The 19,808-nt window shown below is 41.6% G+C and overlaps 2 protein-coding genes across 2 annotated transcripts in view; both read left to right on the top strand.

Annotated features, from left to right (window-relative positions):
* The window catches only part of LOC310791974 (adhesion G-protein coupled receptor G7-like), a gene marked incomplete at both ends in the record, with an annotated part of 29,970 nt that extends 12,243 nt beyond the window's left edge, over window positions 1-17,727 (top strand). Inside the window, 10 exons of the mRNA XM_083653659.1 lie at window positions 5,217-5,357; window positions 6,013-6,089; window positions 6,918-7,066; window positions 7,685-7,776; window positions 10,587-10,718; window positions 11,201-11,353; window positions 14,324-14,436; window positions 15,397-15,743; window positions 17,128-17,209; window positions 17,565-17,727. Of these exons, the coding sequence (XP_083509785.1) occupies window positions 5,217-5,357; window positions 6,013-6,089; window positions 6,918-7,066; window positions 7,685-7,776; window positions 10,587-10,718; window positions 11,201-11,353; window positions 14,324-14,436; window positions 15,397-15,743; window positions 17,128-17,209; window positions 17,565-17,727 (1,449 nt within the window). The remainder of the gene's footprint in view (window positions 1-5,216; window positions 5,358-6,012; window positions 6,090-6,917; window positions 7,067-7,684; window positions 7,777-10,586; window positions 10,719-11,200; window positions 11,354-14,323; window positions 14,437-15,396; window positions 15,744-17,127; window positions 17,210-17,564) is intronic.
* LOC310792322 (adhesion G-protein coupled receptor G7-like) overlaps window positions 1-19,808 on the top strand; it is a gene marked incomplete at both ends in the record, with an annotated part of 45,590 nt that overhangs the window by 17,918 nt on the left and 7,864 nt on the right. The window contains one exon of the mRNA XM_083654044.1: window positions 18,927-19,092. Coding sequence (XP_083510170.1) covers window positions 18,927-19,092 — 166 coding nt within the window. The remainder of the gene's footprint in view (window positions 1-18,926; window positions 19,093-19,808) is intronic.

The raw sequence follows: 19,808 nt of genomic DNA on the forward strand, positions 1-19,808 counted from the left end.
GGTCACATTTAGATTTAGATTAATCTCTGAAGTATTTTCATGCAAGTGTTGATTTCTGTGGTGCCCTTCTTTCTTTCCACATTCCTCTTTCTGTGCTTTTGCTCTTAGATGATGATGAATGTTATGTTGATGAGGACTATGGTGAGATTAACCCATGTGGGGAGAATACAGTCTGTATGAACACGGTGGGCAGCTTCTACTGCAAGTGTGAAGATGGCTACATATCATCATTACAGAATGTGACATTTTCAGCCCCCACATCTGCAACATGTCAAGGTAACTGACCTTGTCCTTTTTCATCACTAACTGCAGAGACTGTTCCATACATTTGGTCTGTGTTTCCTCCAAATATGAAATGCCTGCTGTCCTTATCTTTGGCATTAAGATATCGATGAGTGTATCTCTGGAGACATCTGTGGACCTAATGCCAAGTGTTACAATCAGATACCATTCTACTCCTGCATTTGTGAGGCCGGCTTCATGTCCAGTAATGGAAAAGAGAGGTTTCGCAGGAGTGACAATGTTACGTGTATAGTAGGTAAGATGCAACCGTTTCTATAGTATTCTATCATATTCATATAGTACTCCTACAAGCATCTGTAGCGCCAAATACAGTAATATAACGTTAGTTTCTAGATTTATTTTTTTTAATAAAAAGAATTCCAGTGTATTTCAGCAGCGTGGGTGCACCGCTGCTGAATGCATATAGAGAAAACACTGGTTTGAACACTGGGAACATTGAACCCTGGGAACATTGAACCCTGGGAACATTGAACCCTGGGAACATTGATACACTCTAGACTGCTGACTCTCAAGCGGGAGACTTGAGATTGATTCTTGGCAGAGATGATTCCACAAAATGTGGCGAGGCTGTTAGACACTAGTCTTGCTTCTCATTATATCTGATATTTTCATATACTGTGATGTCTTGTTACTGTATATCTTGCTTCTCTGGTGACACTTGACAGATTAATGTGTGAGCCTTCCGTTGGAATGGTTTTTTGAACTTGTGTGTTTTTGTTGATGTTATGTATGTCCTGTTTTTATAAGACCAGGGACCATGTTGGAAATAAGTGTTCACACTTTAACATGTCTATCCCTTGGATTGTGTCTGCTATATCCATGAATCAAGTCAATCAATCAATACTCCACACAAAATTTAGAGTAATAATTGTCAGTTCATAATCATGAGTAGAGTAGTTAATCATTAATCAATCACCCCCCCCCCCCTTCCCCCGTTTTTGTTTGCTTGTTTGTTTGTTTTGGGAGAAAAATCACCCAAAGTACTACTCTAAATTTTGTGTGGAGTATTGATTGATTGACTTGATTCATGGATATAGCAGACACAATCCAAGGGATAGACATGTTAAAGTGTGAACACTTATTTCCAACATGGCCCCTGGGGTAACAGTTCATAATCATGAGTATAGTAATTAATCGTTAATCAATCACCCCCCCTCCCCCGTTTTTGTTTGTATGGTATGGTATGAATTGTTTTGTTTGAATTATTAATGATTGAATTTAGAGATCATTTTCACCAAACCTTTTCTGCTGTGAAATTTAAATGAGCTCGGGTTAATGGTGCTTGGTCACATTTAGATTTAGATTAATCTCTGAAGTATTTTCATGCAAGTGTCTTTGGCATTAAGATATCAATGAGTGTATCTCCGGAGACATCTGTGGACCTAATGCCAGCTGTCACAATTCAATACCACTCTACTCCTGCACTTGTGAGGCCGGCTTCATCTCCAGTAGTGGAGCAAAGAGTTTTCGCAGGACTGACAATGTTACATGTATAGCAGGTAAGATGCGACCGTTTCTATAGTATTCTATCATATTCATATAGTACTCCTACAAGCATCCGTAGCGCCAAATACGGTAATATAACGTTAGTTTCTAGATTTCTTTTTTTTTATAAAAATAATTCCAGTGTATTTCAGCAGCGTGGGTGCACCGCTGCTGAATGCATATAGAGAAAACACTGGTTTGAACCCTGGGAACATTGAACCCTGGGAACCTTGATACACTCTAGACTGCTGACTCTCAAGCGGGAGACGTGAGATTGATTCTTGGCAGAGATGATTCCACAAAATATGGCGAGGCTGTTAGACACTAGTCTTGCTTCTCATTATATCTGATATTTTCATATACTGTGATGTCTTGTTACTGTATATCTTGCTTCTCTGGTAACACTTTACAGATTAATGTGTGAGCCTTCTGTTGGAATGGTTTTTTGAACTTGTGTGTTTTTGTTGATGTTATGTATGTCCTGTTTTTATAAGACCAGACACTAAATTTTGTGTGGAGTATTGATTGATTGACTTTATTCATGGGTATAGCAGACACAATCCAAGGGATAGACATGTTAAAGTGTGAACACTTATTTCCAACATGGTCCCTGGGGTAACACTTTACTTGGATAGTCTGCCTACAGATAGTCTACAGAGTACTAGTAATGTTTCAACAGCTTATTAGTTGACATTCAACAATTAATCAATTCAGCTTCATCTGTAGATGTTTAACAGATGATCTATAGAGTATTATGTGACAATTCATGAACATATCTACAATCATGAGTATAGTAATTAATCGTTAATCAATCACCCCCCCTCCCCCGTTTTTGTTTGTATATTTGGTATGGTATGAATTGTTTTGTTTGAATTATTAATGAATGAATTGAAAGATCATTTTCAACAAACCTTTTCTGCTGTGAAATTTAAATGAGCTCGGGTTAATGGTGCTTGGTCACATTTAGATTTAGATTAATCTCTGAAGTATTTTCATGCAAGTGTTGATTTCTGTGGTGCCCTTCTTTCTTTCCACATTCCTCTTGCTGTGCTTTTGCTCTTAGATATTGATGAATGTGAGAAGGATTTTAACATGTGTGGGGAGAATGCAGTCTGTTTAAATACGGTGGACAACTTCTACTGCAAGTGTGAAGATGGTTACATATCATCATTACAGACTGTGACATTTTCAGCCCACACATCTCCAGGATGTCAAGGTAACTGACCTTGTCCTTTTTCATCACTAACTGCAGAGACTGTTCCATACATTTGGTCTGTGTTTCCTCCAAATATGAAATGCCTGCTGTCCTTATCTTTGGCATTAAGATATCAATGAGTGTATCTCCGGAGACATCTGTGGACCTAATGCCAGGTGTTACAATGCAATACCACTCTACTCCTGCATTTGTGAGGCCGGCTTCATCTCCAGTAGTGGAGCACAGAGTTTTCGCAGGACTGACAATGTTACGTGTATAGGTAAGATGCCAAGGAACACCCACTGCTCTTTCACACAGTCAGCACAATAGCAAGGCCATGTTTCAAGGAGGCAGCGCTCTCATAAACAGCTGCCAGGTTCTGCAGCGAAAGTTCAGCTATAATGAACTTTGACCCAAATATGTCTTCGAGGTGCGTCCAATGGCATTTTGGAATTTACAAAAGCTAGGTTGTGTTGATAGGAGAGAGGGGGGGGGGGGGGGCGGGAATGTCGTTGTGGTAACAGGGACCTCCGTAATTACATGTAGGCTAACTAGGAGGGAAGTAACGTTGCTTTAGAATACAGCCCACGCCCCTGTAGTTACCCTGTATAATAGGCACCCGATAGTTACGGAATAACTACAGTATAGGTTCTTCTAAATTGAAATAAAATTGAAATTATTATTTCTGAGAGGTCATACGTACCCTGTAACAACAGAATACTGTAGGTAAAAAATAGCTATGGTATTATATCAGAATAGGTACCCGGTAGTTACAAAAATAGGTACAGTATAAGTTCTTTATAAGTCCCCATTTATTACCTCCTCATTCCATGAATTCAGATTTTGTTACCCTGTACTTACCCTGTAAATTCAGATTTTGTTACCCTACTTACCCTGTAAATTCAGATTTTGTTACCCTGTACTTACCCTGTAAGTAATCTAAAGCGTTACCAAAAGTTGCATAGTGTACCTTTAATCTTTTAATTAAACATGCCTTTTTCTCTTAGAAAATTTCTGCCAAGCAAAAGTAATCAACGGATTCAACTTCCCACTCACCCCTATCGGCTTGTTTGGATATGCTGAGGAAGTTTGTCCTAAAGGAACAAATAGTGGCAAGTTTATCTCAACCATGATACTGTAGAGAGCTACTATCCATCTACTGTATATACAGAAGATCTACCATCTATTTACCTACCTACCCACCTACCCACTTATCTATCTAGAAACAGTTGAAGTGACTGGAGCACACAAAATCACTGGCAAACAACATTTTATGAGGTGCAAAAACTAACGTTTCGACGCGAGCAGCGGCTTCTTTGAGTCAGACCCACTAGAGTTAGAGTCTAACCCTCTGACTCTGAAGAAGATGCTGCTCGCATCAAAACGTTAGTCTTTGCACCTTATTCAATTTTGTTTGTTTGTTTATAGTATTCTGTCCTCCTCTGAGAGCACCGACCTCCCTTTGGCTGTAGCGCAAGAGATTCCTTCCACTTATCTATCTATCTATCTATCTATCTATCTATCTATCTATCTATCTATCTATCTATCTATCTATCTATCTATCTATCTATCTGTCTGTCTGTCTGTCTATCTGTCTATCTATCTATCTATCTATCTATCTATCTATCTATCTATCTATCTATCTATCTATCTATCTATCTGTCTGTCTGTCTGTCTGTCTGTCTATCTGTCTATCTATCTATCTATCTATCTATCTGTCTGTCTGTCTATCTGTCTATCTATCTGTCTATCCACTTATCCATTAATTCACCTGTTAATCTACCTATAATCTATCCATTAATAGTTTTACTTTTCAGACCTTCTCTGCTGAAATGATGATTTGTTTAGAATATCAGGTTCTTTTACCCATATTGATGATTAATTGGCATTTCTTTGTGTCCAACACGTCACCTTCCTGTCTAGCTGGCACACCGAAGGCCTCAGCAAGATGTTCAAACCAGAGAGGATTACAGAGTTTCGATGAGCTACAAGTTCTCCAGTGTGACCTGACGCTCAGGGACATACAACAAGCTGTGAGAACACAGGCTCTCCTCCCTTAAAACCTCAAATACCATCTTGCTGTACTGTTACTGGCCAGCTACTGGCAAAAGCAAATATCTTTTTAGGTTTTAAGGAAAATGTGATTTTAAGATTCAATATGAGAATACATCACTTGTTAAGAAGGGTAATTTTTGCACATCTCTAAATAAAACAAATATCGTTCATCTCTCAGTTTACCAGCCCAGCTGATTTAGAGATGTTAGCGGCCAGCACTCAAATCCTGACCTCCAGACCTGATAAACTGATGGCAGAAGACGTCATCGTTGCAGTCGAGATCGCCAACACACTCCTCCTGTCTCCTAACGCCACACAGGTATGAAACACCTCTTCCACCACTGCATCAAACAAGTGGCAGACACCTGCACATTATTAGGGGTTCAAGAGCGGCTAACTCCTAGCCTGACAACTCCTACTGCTAGCCTGACATCGCCAGACCAATTCGCAAATGCAAATCCATCTGCCAGAGCAAATAGAGATTGAGCTTGCAGATTCGTCAGGTTCCCAGGCTACCATGGTGCTGGAACCCTATTGTATTTGTTAGGATTATTTTTCTCCACTAAAAGTATGTGTACCTCAGAAACCGTGAGCCCCAGAGGAACCACATTTGGCAGGTGGGTTCCTATGGCCCCCCACTACTCGGGTAAGGCCAGACCCCCATGCAATGTCGACCCGATGGTGGCGCTATTGCAACATATCATGTAACACCATCTGCTGGGGAAACAGATTTATTTCACTTTGCCTGCATCTATTACGCAATTTGAATTTTAATTGTGTTACAAGACCAAGCTTCCTAAAGGATAACACTTTTACAGCCTGAATTCTCAATTTCAGAGATGCCGACTTGATCAAGTAATAGTTTTTTAAGGTGATATTGGTTTGGAAATTAACTCTTCAACTGTATTTTTATGAGACTACAGTTCTTTCTATCTGTTCTGGTCTATCCTCCTATGCTAATGGTTGTGTTACAGAGAGTTAGGGTGGCAGCAATAGCTACAGTCAGCCAGTTGCTGGATTCCAGTGTACCGCCTGCACTTGGAAATCACAGGTACGGGTCGAGTTAGGCTAGGGTTTAAAATGATGTTGAACTTTGGTAGTATCTTGGTTTGCGTAACTTTATCTGTGATAAAACCATAGACATAAATAATATGGATGTAGCTATCCCATTACATTTCTTCTCCCTGGCGGAGTTCAAACGTTGGCCGTCACCATCTTGATTTTTCGTCAGCAGAGTGGGAGGGAATGGGTTGAGTCCTTCCGCAACTCATGTGAGATGGGAGTTTCCCAGAGCCGCAGCTCCGCCTGCTATCACTGGACAGGCGATCTGTCAATCACCCCCTTTTCTATCATCTATTTTACTCCAAACGGGCGAGTTATATAAAGAATGACCCCCCTACAGTTGTTATGAAAAGGTGAAATTAGCTATATAGACCAAAACCGTGTTTTGCCCCTTACTGGAAAGATGTTTAATCCTTTTACAAAGCCAGGCATTTTAACATGGGGGGAATGCCTACTGCCCCCGATTCCTAGTGGCCATTCGAAGAACTACAGCTTTTCAATTCACTTCTGCGTCATCAGAGGAAAGGGGGTGGGCTTGCCCACTGGATAAAACGTTAGGGTTGTGCAACAACCCAGGTTTTACGAGTGATAACGAGGGATTTCACCTTATGCTATAAGCTGCTCAGAGCAGCGTCAATCTGAATGGCAGGTGATTGGCGCTCCGCCCATGACTTATCACTATATAAGATAGGCCAAAGTTCAACACCACTTTAAATTTCAGGCCTGTGCAGACATTTAGTAGGCAATAATTGTCTACTAAAGACCACGCCATGTCTGTATTATGTGTCTTATGCATGTGTCCACTATTCCCGCCCAGCCTCACAGTGACGCTGGAGCAGCTCTCTGTGAAGCAAAGTGTGGATCTGAACACGTCTCAGTCTCAGGTGGTCCAGCCCAACCTGGTCATCCAGTCGGCCCAAATCCCTGCTGAAAACACACAGGGAGTCCAGTTCACTTCGTTCAAAGGTGAGCTAACTGTCCTATCCACCTTATTTTTGAATCCTCCACTGTAAAAAATAATTGTGGGAACAAGGTCCGGTTTAACGTGACTCATTGTTGCAGCTTGCAACAATGAGTCATGCAGGCTTCTTCTGCAGCCTTTGTACTCGGCTGCAGGCCCGAATTATAAACCGGAAGCTGGAGTCCATTATAAAAGTTATAAATATAGTCACGTTATAAACAACTAACCAACGCTGCGGGTCCGTATGGAAACAGTGTTACTCGAAATGGTTAAAAGTTAAATCAATTTGGTCATTCAGTGGCGTTTTACTAACCTGACGCTGCCTGCCAGATGGACGGCAGTGGCGGCCTATTTTGGAAATACCTTCCAAAATAGGCTATATATCATGATTTATTTGGAGAAACCAAGGACTTCTATGGAAAATCAAACATCCAGCCCCCCATATAGCCAGAATGGAATGCTCCGGGTTTCATAACCACACGATTCGACTGTGAGATTGGCCGTCGAATCAGGCTCCTTAGAATAAAGTGTTGAATCATCGACTATTCGGGGTCACCCCTAGTAATGTAATATAAATAAAGGTTATGGTAATAATAATACTAATTCTGATTCCCACTGTTTAGGAACTACTGGCAGTTTTGTGGCAGACCGAATTCAGCTCAACACCAATACTTCAGAAATTGTGGTGGAAACTGGGTCCGTAGCCGACATCCTGGTATACATACGATTCCCCCCCGGTGAGTTTTCCCTCTATTTTCACAACTTTCTCATCCACATTGCACAAACCATCCTCCTGCAAAAAATACATTTCAGACTTTAACAAGGGCAAATTCAGTTCAGGACCACGTGCATCATGTAGCAATGAGGCGACCTCATGCAACTCAAGCCCATTCGAGGAAATTACATCTTTCAACAGCCCAAGTTTGGCAGGTTTAGAGATGTTTTCGATATCTTCAATCTATGGCAGATGTTCAGCTGTGTAACACTGGAACAGAACCATCACCAAGGCAACAACGACAGAACATAAATAAAACATAGACAACCGTTTGTCCATCTTGGCATAGATAGTTCAGGTCAATTGTCACAGGGAAACAAAAAGAAAACATAATCATTGATTGGCCCATGAGGTCCCAAAGACTAAGGCTCAGGTCTGCCGTCAACTTAAGGTCGAACTGAACCCGTTCGTCGTGTGTGTCGCAGTCCGTTTCACATAACTTGTCTGAGATCACAGGTTGAGAGGCGGGTCATAGTAATATGTCGATGATTTTATTTGAGAATTCTGGGGACTGGATTGGGCTTTGGCCAATCCTGGCGTGTTCCGCCTCCAAATCGAGTGGGATTCAGCGTGTTGTGGCGCTCTCCTCGGGAAGAGCCTGCTGACGCGAGGTTAGTGGCTGAGTGGAGCTCAGCGAGCCGCAGGCAGCCAGCTGCCTTCGTGTTGCGGAGCGGAGAGTGCAGCCCGTCGGCCTGGAATCTCCGAGGTGCGACCCCTGACAACCAGCAGGCTCTCAAGCGCGAGCCTTTATCGCTGCTGTAAATACGATATTCCTGGAATGTGCGTTTTAACGGGCCAGTTACATTTCTTTGGATTCTTAGACATTACCGTTTTTCTTTATGGGATAGGAATTCTGCCAGATGACAGGCACTAGGCACCATTTTCTCTTTCTTTTGGAAGAGAAATTTATCCTGAAATGAAGATTTGATTGACAGCTGCCATGTCGTGATATGATTGCTTGAAATGGGGTAGAAATTTGATAGTACTAGGTGACGTCAGCAAACTGTAGATTACTGTTATCAATGAAATCTTGAAAAATGAATTTTTGATGTGAAAGTGTGAAAAACTAAAGAAATTAGATTTTTGTGATTTTCTTTTGCGTACTTTATTAAATAGGTGCACTGCATACCCAGGTATTTGAAGATAAGTCATTTTTGGATTCAGCTCGACTTTAAGCTGTGTTCACACCGAGATATTTATTTTTCTCCCTGTCGCTCGATTCAACTCTTTGGAATTGCTCTGTCGCTGTGTTTAAATCGCTCCACAAACCGGGAGCGCACTCCGCCCTCGGGCCGAGGTGTTCATACTCAGAGCTCGGAGAGAGGGAGAGACTATTTGTGCACAATTGGCAGCACCTGTGAGCTTGAGAAATGAGAGAGATCTTAATTCACTGTCAAGAAAGAGCACACAGCTCTAACGTTAGACAGAAACAAGCAGCACACAGCTCTAATGTTAGACAGAAACAAGCAGCACACAGCTCTAATGTTAAACAGAAACAAGCAGCACACAGCTCTAACGTTAAACAGAAACAAGCAGCACACAGCTCTAACGTTAAACAGAAACAAGCAGCACACAGCTCTAACGTTAAACAGAAACAAGCAGCACACAGCTCTAACGTTAAACAGAAACAAGCAGCACACAGCTCTAACGTTAGACATAAACAAGCAGCACACAGCTCTAACATTAGACAGAAACAAGCAGCACACAGCTCTAACGTTAGACAGAAACAAGCAGCACACAGCTCTAATGTTAAACAGAAACAAGCAGCACACAGCTCTAACGTTAAACAGAAACAAGCAGCACACAGCTCTAACGTTAAACAGAAACAAGCAGCACACAGCTCTAACGTTAGACATAAACAAGCAGCACACAGCTCTAACATTAGACAGAAACAAGCAGCACACAGCTCTAACGTTAGACAGAAACAAGCAGCACACAGCTCTAACGTTAGACAGAAACAAGCAGCACACAGCTCTAACGTTAGACAGGATGAAAACACAAACAACACAACTGTGTTTAATCCCCCGATGCAAGAATTAATAAATACTCCGGGGTTACGGCAGCCAATCAGCATTAAGCAGCAAGCGACTGTTGGCAGCCAATCAGCGTTAAGCAGCAAGCGACTGTTGGCAGCGAAATTTCGCTCGAGTTGGGATATTTCATCTCGGGCGACGAGCGAATTTTCGCCCTATCGCTCTGTCTCTGTCACTCGGACGCCCAGCGATTTTTCTCCCGGGCGAATATATGCTCAATCGCTCATTTGCATTGACTTTGTATGTAAACTCGATGCCAGCGAAAAACTTTAATAGGCCGGTGTGAACACACCTTCAGTCAAAGTGTTGTGAAACTTTGTACACATGTGTACTGTATCTGATCATGAACAATTTGGGCTCTAGCATAACTTCCACATAAAAAAATAATGGTGTCCACCATTTGGTATTTGTTTTGTTTTGAAAACCTTCAAACATCATTCAGAATGACAGCAAATTCAGTATGCAGGCTTCTTGGACTTATGTACCCTTTACATTAAAAGCAGCTCAGGAATCTGCTTGCAATATTATGACAACCACCACCACTACAGCTACAACATCAACTATCACTACTATTATACTATTACTTGCTACTACAAATACTACTGTACTAATAATCATTTACATTTCTTTCTCTCTCTCTGATTTCTTGCATCTGAAGATGCTGTGGCTGGACAGCGAAAGCCATCAAACATCTCCGTGGGTTTTGTTCTCTACCAGAACGATGGTTTCTTCAGGTCCCGGCTCTACAGGAGGCAGAAGTCCACCTCCATCAGGGTCCTGTCGGCCAGTGTCAAAGTTCACGACCGTGCTGTGGTGCTACAACATGTGGAAATGCTGTTCACACCCACAGTAAGAGAATTAAGCTGTCATAACATTTACATCATGACAATTTGTATATTTTATGATTACATCATCTGAGCCTTACAGCCTTGACCTGGTCTACACTGCTCATTCATATAACTTGCCGTCGGGTTTAGTATGGGCAGATACCATCACAGTAGTGTTTTAAAATTCATAAATGTGAAATACCTGTACTGTACGTTATTAGAGTGGATGGTGGGATCTTATGGAGGCAAACAATTTGATAGTGGCAAAGACAGTGTGGAGTTTACTAGTACCATGAAGTTTTCATTGAAAGTTGTATCAGTGAGTTTCATCTCAAATGTCTGAGCCATGGTATCCTTGACTTGATCTTGCACATTTGCTGCGACATGAATCTCAAAGATTTTTTTTTCTGACATTCAAGGTGATGCTTGTTAGTAAGTTTGCTTTGTTCCTTTTATGTTGCAGAACTCGACAACATTTATTTATTGTTGTTGTTGATGTTTTAGATCATCACCAATGCAAAGCTGTATGACTACGCCTGTGTGTTCTGGGACTACAGCCTGGGTGACTGGAGCACTCATGGCTGCACCAAGGGCAACGCAGTGGGCGGAGTTCCACGATGTTTCTGTAACCACACCACTAACTTCGCTGCACTCATGGTAAAGTGCTGTGGCTCTATTGTGGCAATCTCTTTCAAAATGAGGTTAAAATGTTTTTGTTTTTCTTTTCTTTTTTCTTAAAAAAACAACGTTACAGATAGGACAACCATAAACTGAGAAATACGATTTTGTTTTAATACTGGAATGCTGGTAACGGGGAAAAAAAGTGAAGTCTGTCTGAAACAAAAATAAATGTGTTCACAGAACCACCCAGCCAAATTTGAACGATTAAAAATGTCGCCAAGTTGTCGAAGGTGCAGTGTCGAGGTGCGCACATGTCTGCCCTGCACATCTTACAAGCACTGCTCCCAATAAGGAAGCGGTCAGGCAAATGGAGGTTCACTGCACCCCCCAAAGTAAAGTCCCACCTCAACGAGATTCCAGTCTTCATCCCTCAAACATTTCGGCCTCTCTTCTCAAACACCTTTCAAATGTTGACTCTTTGGAATCTGGAACCTGGGACTTTTTCTCCTTCTTCCTCCACTCATCCATGACCACAATCATTCTTCTCTCCTCTCATCCTCCGTTCTTCTGGTGGAGGAGATCGTCTCCGTCCTGCCGAATAAGCAATTACAAAAGTGGGTGGTCCTCTGTCTTCTGAGGATGATTTCCCGTCAGTCAACTTCTCATTTCCTATTTTTCCAGTTGGGGAGGGCTGATGTTCTCCGGAACTGGAAGCTTTCACTTCCAGATGTGACACTGCCTCTTCAATCAGGAACTGGAGACTTACACTTTCAGATGTGACATTGCTTCTCCACAAACATGCATGCTCCCACATTTCATGCAAAACTTTCATATCTTATAAGAGTTGATGGAAAACCCCAGGCTTTTGCTATAAGTTTCTGGTAAACCTCAACATGGCAAATGCCACCCAATTCCGGCCTTCTCGATAAAAACATGGACCGTACAGTCTATAAGCCAGCAAGCAGATTAGCCTTTTGTTAACATTTACTATAACCCTTACTTCTATCAGAGACACATAATGTTAACATTTTACTTAATTTGTCAGTACAAAGGAAACATGTCAACATGTTTACCTTAACACGAGAATCATGTGATTTTGGTGACCTTAATTTTAGAGAATTGATCAGATACATTTCAGAGAATCTGGGGATTTTCGATGGAACACTGCAAGGAAAGAGGAAGTTTGACGACACAGACAGGAGGGTTTCAGATATACATTTGACTCAACTTTACTATAGAAACGGATGTTTTCATCTGGAGATTGGAATAAACAGGGAACAGAAATCATAGTTTCATTTTTAGACAGCATACCCACCAGAGCCCCGTACACACACACACGCACGGACACACACAGACACACGCACGCACACACAGGGCCGGGCAACATTATCCTACATATCAATACTGGGTATCATAACTTTAGGATATGGCACAAGCGCTGTCCCTCCATGGTATATTTCCGCATCAGTGTTCTATATGCTATTTATTTATTGTGGCATGCGTGAGTAGACTCTTTGATACACATGACATAGCTACTGTGCCAGTGGTTTAAAGAAAGACAACATACATTACCTGCCAACAAACAGAGATTTTCACTTTGAAATTAAGCACCCTCACTAAAAAAAATATCATGACATGTTACGGTAGACTTGAAACTTCACCCTGTCTTTAAAACTAAGCCTGCTACTAACAGGGTAAATGGACAATACACCTGTGTGCTAGGCTACGTGATAATGTGGTGCAGCAGGTGTGTTTTCATCTCAGCTTGCTAGTTGCTAACATGAGCAAACCTGTCGTCAGTCATTGTTTGGTTGTCAATGCTAATGCTAGCTAGGTAAATCTGTCTTGTGTAACTTTGTAGGCCTGATGTGAGCATGTCAAATGTATCCATGCATGCACAAGGAAATCTATTGTGCAAGAGATATATAAAAGTGACATACAGTATGTCTTCATGTGACTATTACAGTATGAAAAGAAATCAGAACATTGAGGATTTCTTCTCCATCAAAACAAAGAAATTAAAAACTGCACAGCAGGACAGAGCAGCCAGCAGCACTGCTACCAGTCAGTCACAGTCAGAGCTGCAGGAGAGAGCAGCAACAAGCTCTCCTCCTTGTCAGTCAGATGAGTCAAGCCAGCAGCTTGACAGCAGGGATGTACAGCAGGAGCCCCCAGCTGTATGTGTGCGTATGTATATACTGTAAAATCCTAATAGTTCCAGATTTATCTTTAGTAACCTAAACAGTTATCTTGATATTGCCTTGATGTCAATGGAATTGTGGTTAATTGCCAGACATTGCAACTAAAGTTGAAACTTGTCAATTATGTGTGTAGAACTGGGAAGCTTTATATTACATTTGTATGGTGCTACTCTCTGTGTGATTGATGGGTCTATTTCTCTTAAATTATGCTTTAAACACAGGAACGTAAGACACTGTAATGTTACTAATTAAAGTAGATATATGTAGTCTAGTTGGGACGAACATGGTAAATTAACGCTATTCTGACGTGTGCCGTGTGCGTGCACAGTGCGAGCGAGTGCGTGTTTTTTTGGCTAAAAGTCCAAAAAACGTCAAATTTTCTTCTGCACCGCCCTTGCGGGTGGCACCGTGGCCACCCCTTCGTAAGTCTGTGCCCCACTTGTGCCACCCTGGTAAAAAAAAGTCTGGACACGCCACTGCCCAGCGCACTCCCAGCGTTTAACGTCGGAAAAAGACGCTAGGTGGACACAGGCCCTTTAAGTGACCCTCTCATCTCCAGCCCTCCATCTCCCTGATCGCTTCCTTATCGGAAGCCGTTACCATTAAGGTTTGCAGGACAGCAGAAGATGTGGACTAAGCATTACCTGACTGACTGACTGACTGACTGACTGTCTGACTGTCTGACTGTCTGCCTGCCTGAATTTAGCTTGTGATGAAAAATGGGATTTTGACAAATGCAAAAGAAACATTAATGTGTAGAGAAATCACTGTTTGATTCTGTCCTCTGGATCTGTTTCTCCAACAGATATTCAGGGAGAATTACAAATATGCAGAAGCCCTGAGCTATATCTCCATCATTGGACTATCTTTCTCTATCATTGGCTTGACAATAACAATCATTCACCGCATTACGGAAAGGTAAGACAGGACACACCTTTTCCTCCACATGCACAAATGTGATTAGATTGTGTCACTGCCTGCCTGGTGTTGCACAACGCTGGATGTGCACAAAATGGCCCTCATTTCTCAAACAAGTGTAGAAACCAGAGCAGATCTGAGGGCAGAAATCATCTTACGACCTGGTTCACGTGTGATTTTACATTATGCCAAACTCTGCATGTTTTTAGTGGGAAGGTTCATGTTGAGGAGAGCATGGGGAGAGCATGCAAACTCCACACACAAAGGCCCTTTTCAAGCGATAGCCCACCTGGGCACTATAGACACCGACAGCATGGCGACACATACCCCAATGGGTGAAGTTTGCGTTGGTTCCTATCGTTGGTTCAGGGGGTGCACAGAACCCCCTAGTGGCCATAGCCAAAAATGAATGTTTTAAATATCAAATTTACAACACAAAAGTGATATTTTATTGTAATGCCTTGCTCTAGATAAAGGGTAGAATAATTGTGTGACTGTGATTATTTTCAATGTTTATTATAAAACATAATATTATGCTGGTCTATCTATGAGCCATATCTGAGCGGCATAACCTTGATGTAAACAACAGATAAAGTGTGTGTTCGCACTTCATACCTTCAGCAGTCTCCTTCCCTTCCTCTGACATGTGTCATTCTGTATGTTTAAATTGTGTTTTCTGAATTCCTATGGAATGATGGTATTTATTGAAGTTATAGGCTATCTGTCATGAGAATGTGCCACCGTGACCCCTTTTTTGCCATTTTGGACATTTTGGGTGTGTAGTGGACAGCAGCGTTCCTGACAAAATGGAGCTACGTAAAGCTCACTACAGTGAAGCACGTTACAAAATGTTCAAGACATCATAAAGACAATCTTTATGATGCTAAAAGATAGCTAAATAAGAGCCAGGTTCAAAGTAAACAGAAATAGCCTTTAAGGATTGCTTTTCAACTTCTTTAGTTTTCAAGGAAAAGCTCGAAACCAGAACTCCACAATTGTGATGGTGAGTATCTGCATCAGTCTGCTGGCCTTCAGCATCATCTTCCTCTCTGGAGTCAACAACCCCAATGAAGCCAGCAGCGCCCGGGTGGAAGCCACCAACACCCAGACCACCGTCCCTGATTCAGACGTCCATGTTGAGCCAGATGAGGGACCCTGCACGGCAGTGACGGCTCTTCTCCACTTCTTCCTGCTGGCGACCTTTGTGTGGAACGCTGTGTTCGGCACACAGTTGGTGTTTCTCATCCACAAAATACGCCGCAGTCTTCCACCTGCCTTCACCCCCCTCAGCATTATGATTGGATGGGGTAAGAGATTCAACATTCAAATATTTGAAAGATTGAAGTTTAAGCGCACAGTGGTACCGCAGAAAACAATCAATTTGTGTGTTTTTCTTTTGACAATAATGTGTTTCTGTGTGGAATGAATGCTTTTAATTTTTGCATTCTCAACAGAGATGCATAATGCATAAAAAACTGATTGTTGTAGAGATACAATCAAGTACCGGTAGTTTATTCCTCAACCTCAGGAGCCACAATGGCAGATCATTTTTCCATTTTCAAACTAGAACGACATCCGTCTGTCCAGACTTGTGCAGAAATTCCGCCAAGGCGTTACCTTTGACCACCAAAATGTAATCAGTTCATCCTCGAGTCCAAGTGGACTTTTGAGCCAAATGAACCGAAATTCCATCAAGGCATTCCTGAGATATCGTGTTAACGAGCAAGAAAATGCATATTTGTGAGGTCACAGTGACCTTGAAGTAACCTTGAGATATATCGCCTTAATGAGCATAAAATGAGCGGTCGTGAGGTCACACTGACCTTGAGCTTTGACCCTTGACCACCAAAATCTAATCAGTTCATCCTGGAGTCCAAGTGGAAGTTTGGGGCAAATTTGAAGAAATTCCGTCAAGGCGTTCCTGAGATAACGCATTAACGAGCTTGAAAATGGCGTTTGAGAGGTCACAGTGACCTTGACCTTTGACCTTTGACCACCAAAATCTAATCAGTTCATCCTTGAGTCCAAGTCAACATTTGAGCCAAATTCGGAAGAAATTCCGTCAAGTCGTTCCTGAGATATCGCGATAACGAACATCAGACGTACGTACGCATAAAAACTATAACTATAAACTATAACTCTTTCTTCTTCAGCACAATTAATTACATTTTATTGTTTTGTCATATCAACTAGTGTGCAAATAAACCGAAACCGAAACAAGAATGTTGGCAATTCCCCTTGTTTCAAGTAACTGTTATACTGTATATAAAACCTGCATTGAAAAGTGAATACTGTGAAGGTGAGCAAGACTCATGGGGCCATTTCTTGGTTTCTTGCTTCCCTTGACAGAATACAGAGCATACAGTAGTACAATGTAACACACATGAAAACAAACTGATACTTTATAGGCTGTTTATTTAAAAAGTAGGTTGTTGAAGCTTCACACACTTTGGTGTTCACGTGCAGGGCCGTAGCCAGGGGGGGGAAAGTGTAGACGATTCCAAGGGCCCTTGGCTGACAGGGGCCCCAAATGGCCAAAATTTTCTCGCTACGGCCCTGTTCACATGTGTGAAACATGCTCCAACTTCAAGTTGCTTATTTTATTTAGAGAATATAAGAATTGTTTTTTTATATATATATTTAATTCAAGCCACATGTAACTTGTTTGATTTCCTTGCTGTGTTATTTTAGGAGTACCAGCCGTCATCGTGGCGATCACACTAGGAGCTACCTACAGGGTCGACACGCCTTTGGGATACAGACGAGAGGAATTGTGAGTCAATGACAGTCTTTTATTGTCTCTCTGCACTCGTCTCTTCTGTTCTAACAAACAGCTTCTTACCTTTGGACACATCAAGCGTTGCCAAAAAGGGCCTTAAAAGTGCTAAAAGTGCAAATATTTCCCTTTATTACAGATGCTGGTATGTTTTTCCTTTTCACTTTGTGATTTTAAAGATCACGTGATGTCCAGATATTTCCAGCAGCTACAGTGGAGTTTGATATGAGAAAAATGTTTCAGGATTTAAAACATCAGCTGTAAATGTCAGATTTTGGTGTCGCTCACTCAGAATCATAGAACTCTTACTAATTGTACATTATTGTCACTATTTTCTTTCTGTACCCTCAAGTTGCTGGCTTGCAGCTCTGGACAGCGACGGGCGGTTTGACTTTGGGAAACCAATGTTTTGGGGGTTCGTCCTTCCAGTTGGCCTGGTCCTCATCTACAATGCTGTACTGTTGTGTTTCTTTGCAATAAAGACATGCAGAACAAATCCAAACCTAAACAGGTAATGTTGGAGGTTAAAGTTTAATTACAACTTTTTTACTCCTGCAACCATTTTTAAATTGACTAATCTTGCACACTCTTGTGTACTTATTGCTACTGTGCACTACTGTGCCATTGGTGAAGCCTTCAAGTTCAAGTTCAAGTTTATTAGTGTCCCAAAGGGCAAATTGAGTTGCAGCAGATAGACATACAGATAAAAACACAGACAAGAACAACACAAGTGGCATGTTAACATGTTACATGCATGTAGTTAAGAATAAATAAAAGGCAAAATAAAACATCAAGGACCTTGCTTGTGACACACAATGACCGATAAATGTGCAAGGTAGCATTAAAGTGCACAGCGATCAGTAAAGTGCACAGCGATCAGTAAAGTGCAGACACGCAGCGACCGGTAAAGTGAGGTAGCAGAATATGTGCCAAAGATGTGTGCCGTATTTTGCAGAGACACTGTTATACTGCTACACAAGGATGGCCACTGTTTTTCCCTTGGCCAACCCAACATTATGCATGCGTGTGTTCCAATGAGCTGAAGACTGTATCATAGTCATAGCGCCACCTACTGGCAACATAAACAATGATTTTTTTCTAGTACCGTTCGTCCGATCGACTTCAAACTGCTGGGGCGCTGCTGGGGACCCCAGAAAGTGCAGTGTCAAATTTTGTGCAATTCGACCAATCAGAACATGGCTTTCATGTGTCTCGAGAAATGTTTGTCCGATCGACTTCAAACATGCCGTGTGTACTGCTGGGGACTGGAGAAAGTGCATTGTCGACTTTCATGCAATTTGTCCAATTGGGGGAAAGCGATGCAGGGGGAGGAAGGGACGGGGGGGACGGGGGCTGTGAAGAGTGGGAGAGGGTGATGTGTGAATTGGGGGAAGGGGAGGGAAGGGAAGGGGCACTGCACTAGTTATATTAATGTGTCACAAATTTGGTTACAAGTAAATATACTCGAGTGTCATCAGCATAGATAATCAATGCTGTCTTCTGATGATATACAAGCTAGAGGGAACATAAATATTAAAAAGGAAGGCCACAGTAAGTAACTGTCGCTAGTAGTCATGTAGTCATAGTTTTAGTATTTTTCATTCAGTATTATTGTTAATAGCCATCATACAGTATCAACCTTTACATGTATTTCTCTGCAATGTTTGACTCCAGAGAATAACGTCCAATCACCTATACTCTTTCTGTTGTGCAGTACAAAGCAGACGTCTTTGGGGAAGAAGTTCCTCACTAGTTTTTCAGTGGCTGTGTTACTGGGCCTTTCCTGGATACTGGGCTACATGGTGCTCAGTACCAGCCAAGAGCAGGGAGTGGTCCACCTCATCTTAAGCATTGTCTTCTGCCTCTGTACCACCACACAGGTAGGTTACAAGAACACAGCCACTTTGTGGTACAAGGTTACTTACCTCGCATTGGCTTCTGGTTAGTTTTAGAATTGATTTTAAGATTTTATTGATTACTTTTAAAACACTAAATGGCCTGTCTCCAGAAGATATTTCTGAAATTCTATCTCCTGCTGTACCAATGCACAACATTAGATAGATTGGTTGGATGAAAAGATGCTTTTGACTGTTCCAAAGTCTAGACGTGATCATGCCTTCACTGTCAAAGTGCGTAAAGTTTGGAACCAATTGCATGAAGAAATGTTTGGCTAGCCATGTCTAACTTTTACCATTTGTTTGTCCAATTTTAATGTTTCTGTTAACTTGTTAGCACTTAGTAGCCTACTTGTGTAAGAACGGTGCTGCATAAATAATATCATTCTTAATTGTATGTTGTGAAATGGGACAGTGATTTCAGTGACCACACAACAAAGAAAGAAAGAAAGAAAGAAAGAAAGAAAGAAAGAAAGAAAGAAAGAAAGAAAGAAAGAAAGAAAGAAAGAAAGAAAGAAAGAAAGAAACAAACAAACAAACAAACAAACAAACAAACAGACAACATGACATATTACCATTGTGGAAATGAAACACATTTTTTTTTTTTGAAGATTAGAGTTCACTGGCGTTTTGGCAAAGCTCTATGATCAAATTATTATTTTATGATCAGAATACTGGTAGCAGCAGTTTCACAAGCATTC

This window comes from Poromitra crassiceps (assembly GCF_964638095.1).
Source record: "Poromitra crassiceps genome assembly, chromosome: 17".
Lineage (NCBI taxonomy): Eukaryota > Metazoa > Chordata > Actinopteri > Beryciformes > Melamphaidae > Poromitra > Poromitra crassiceps.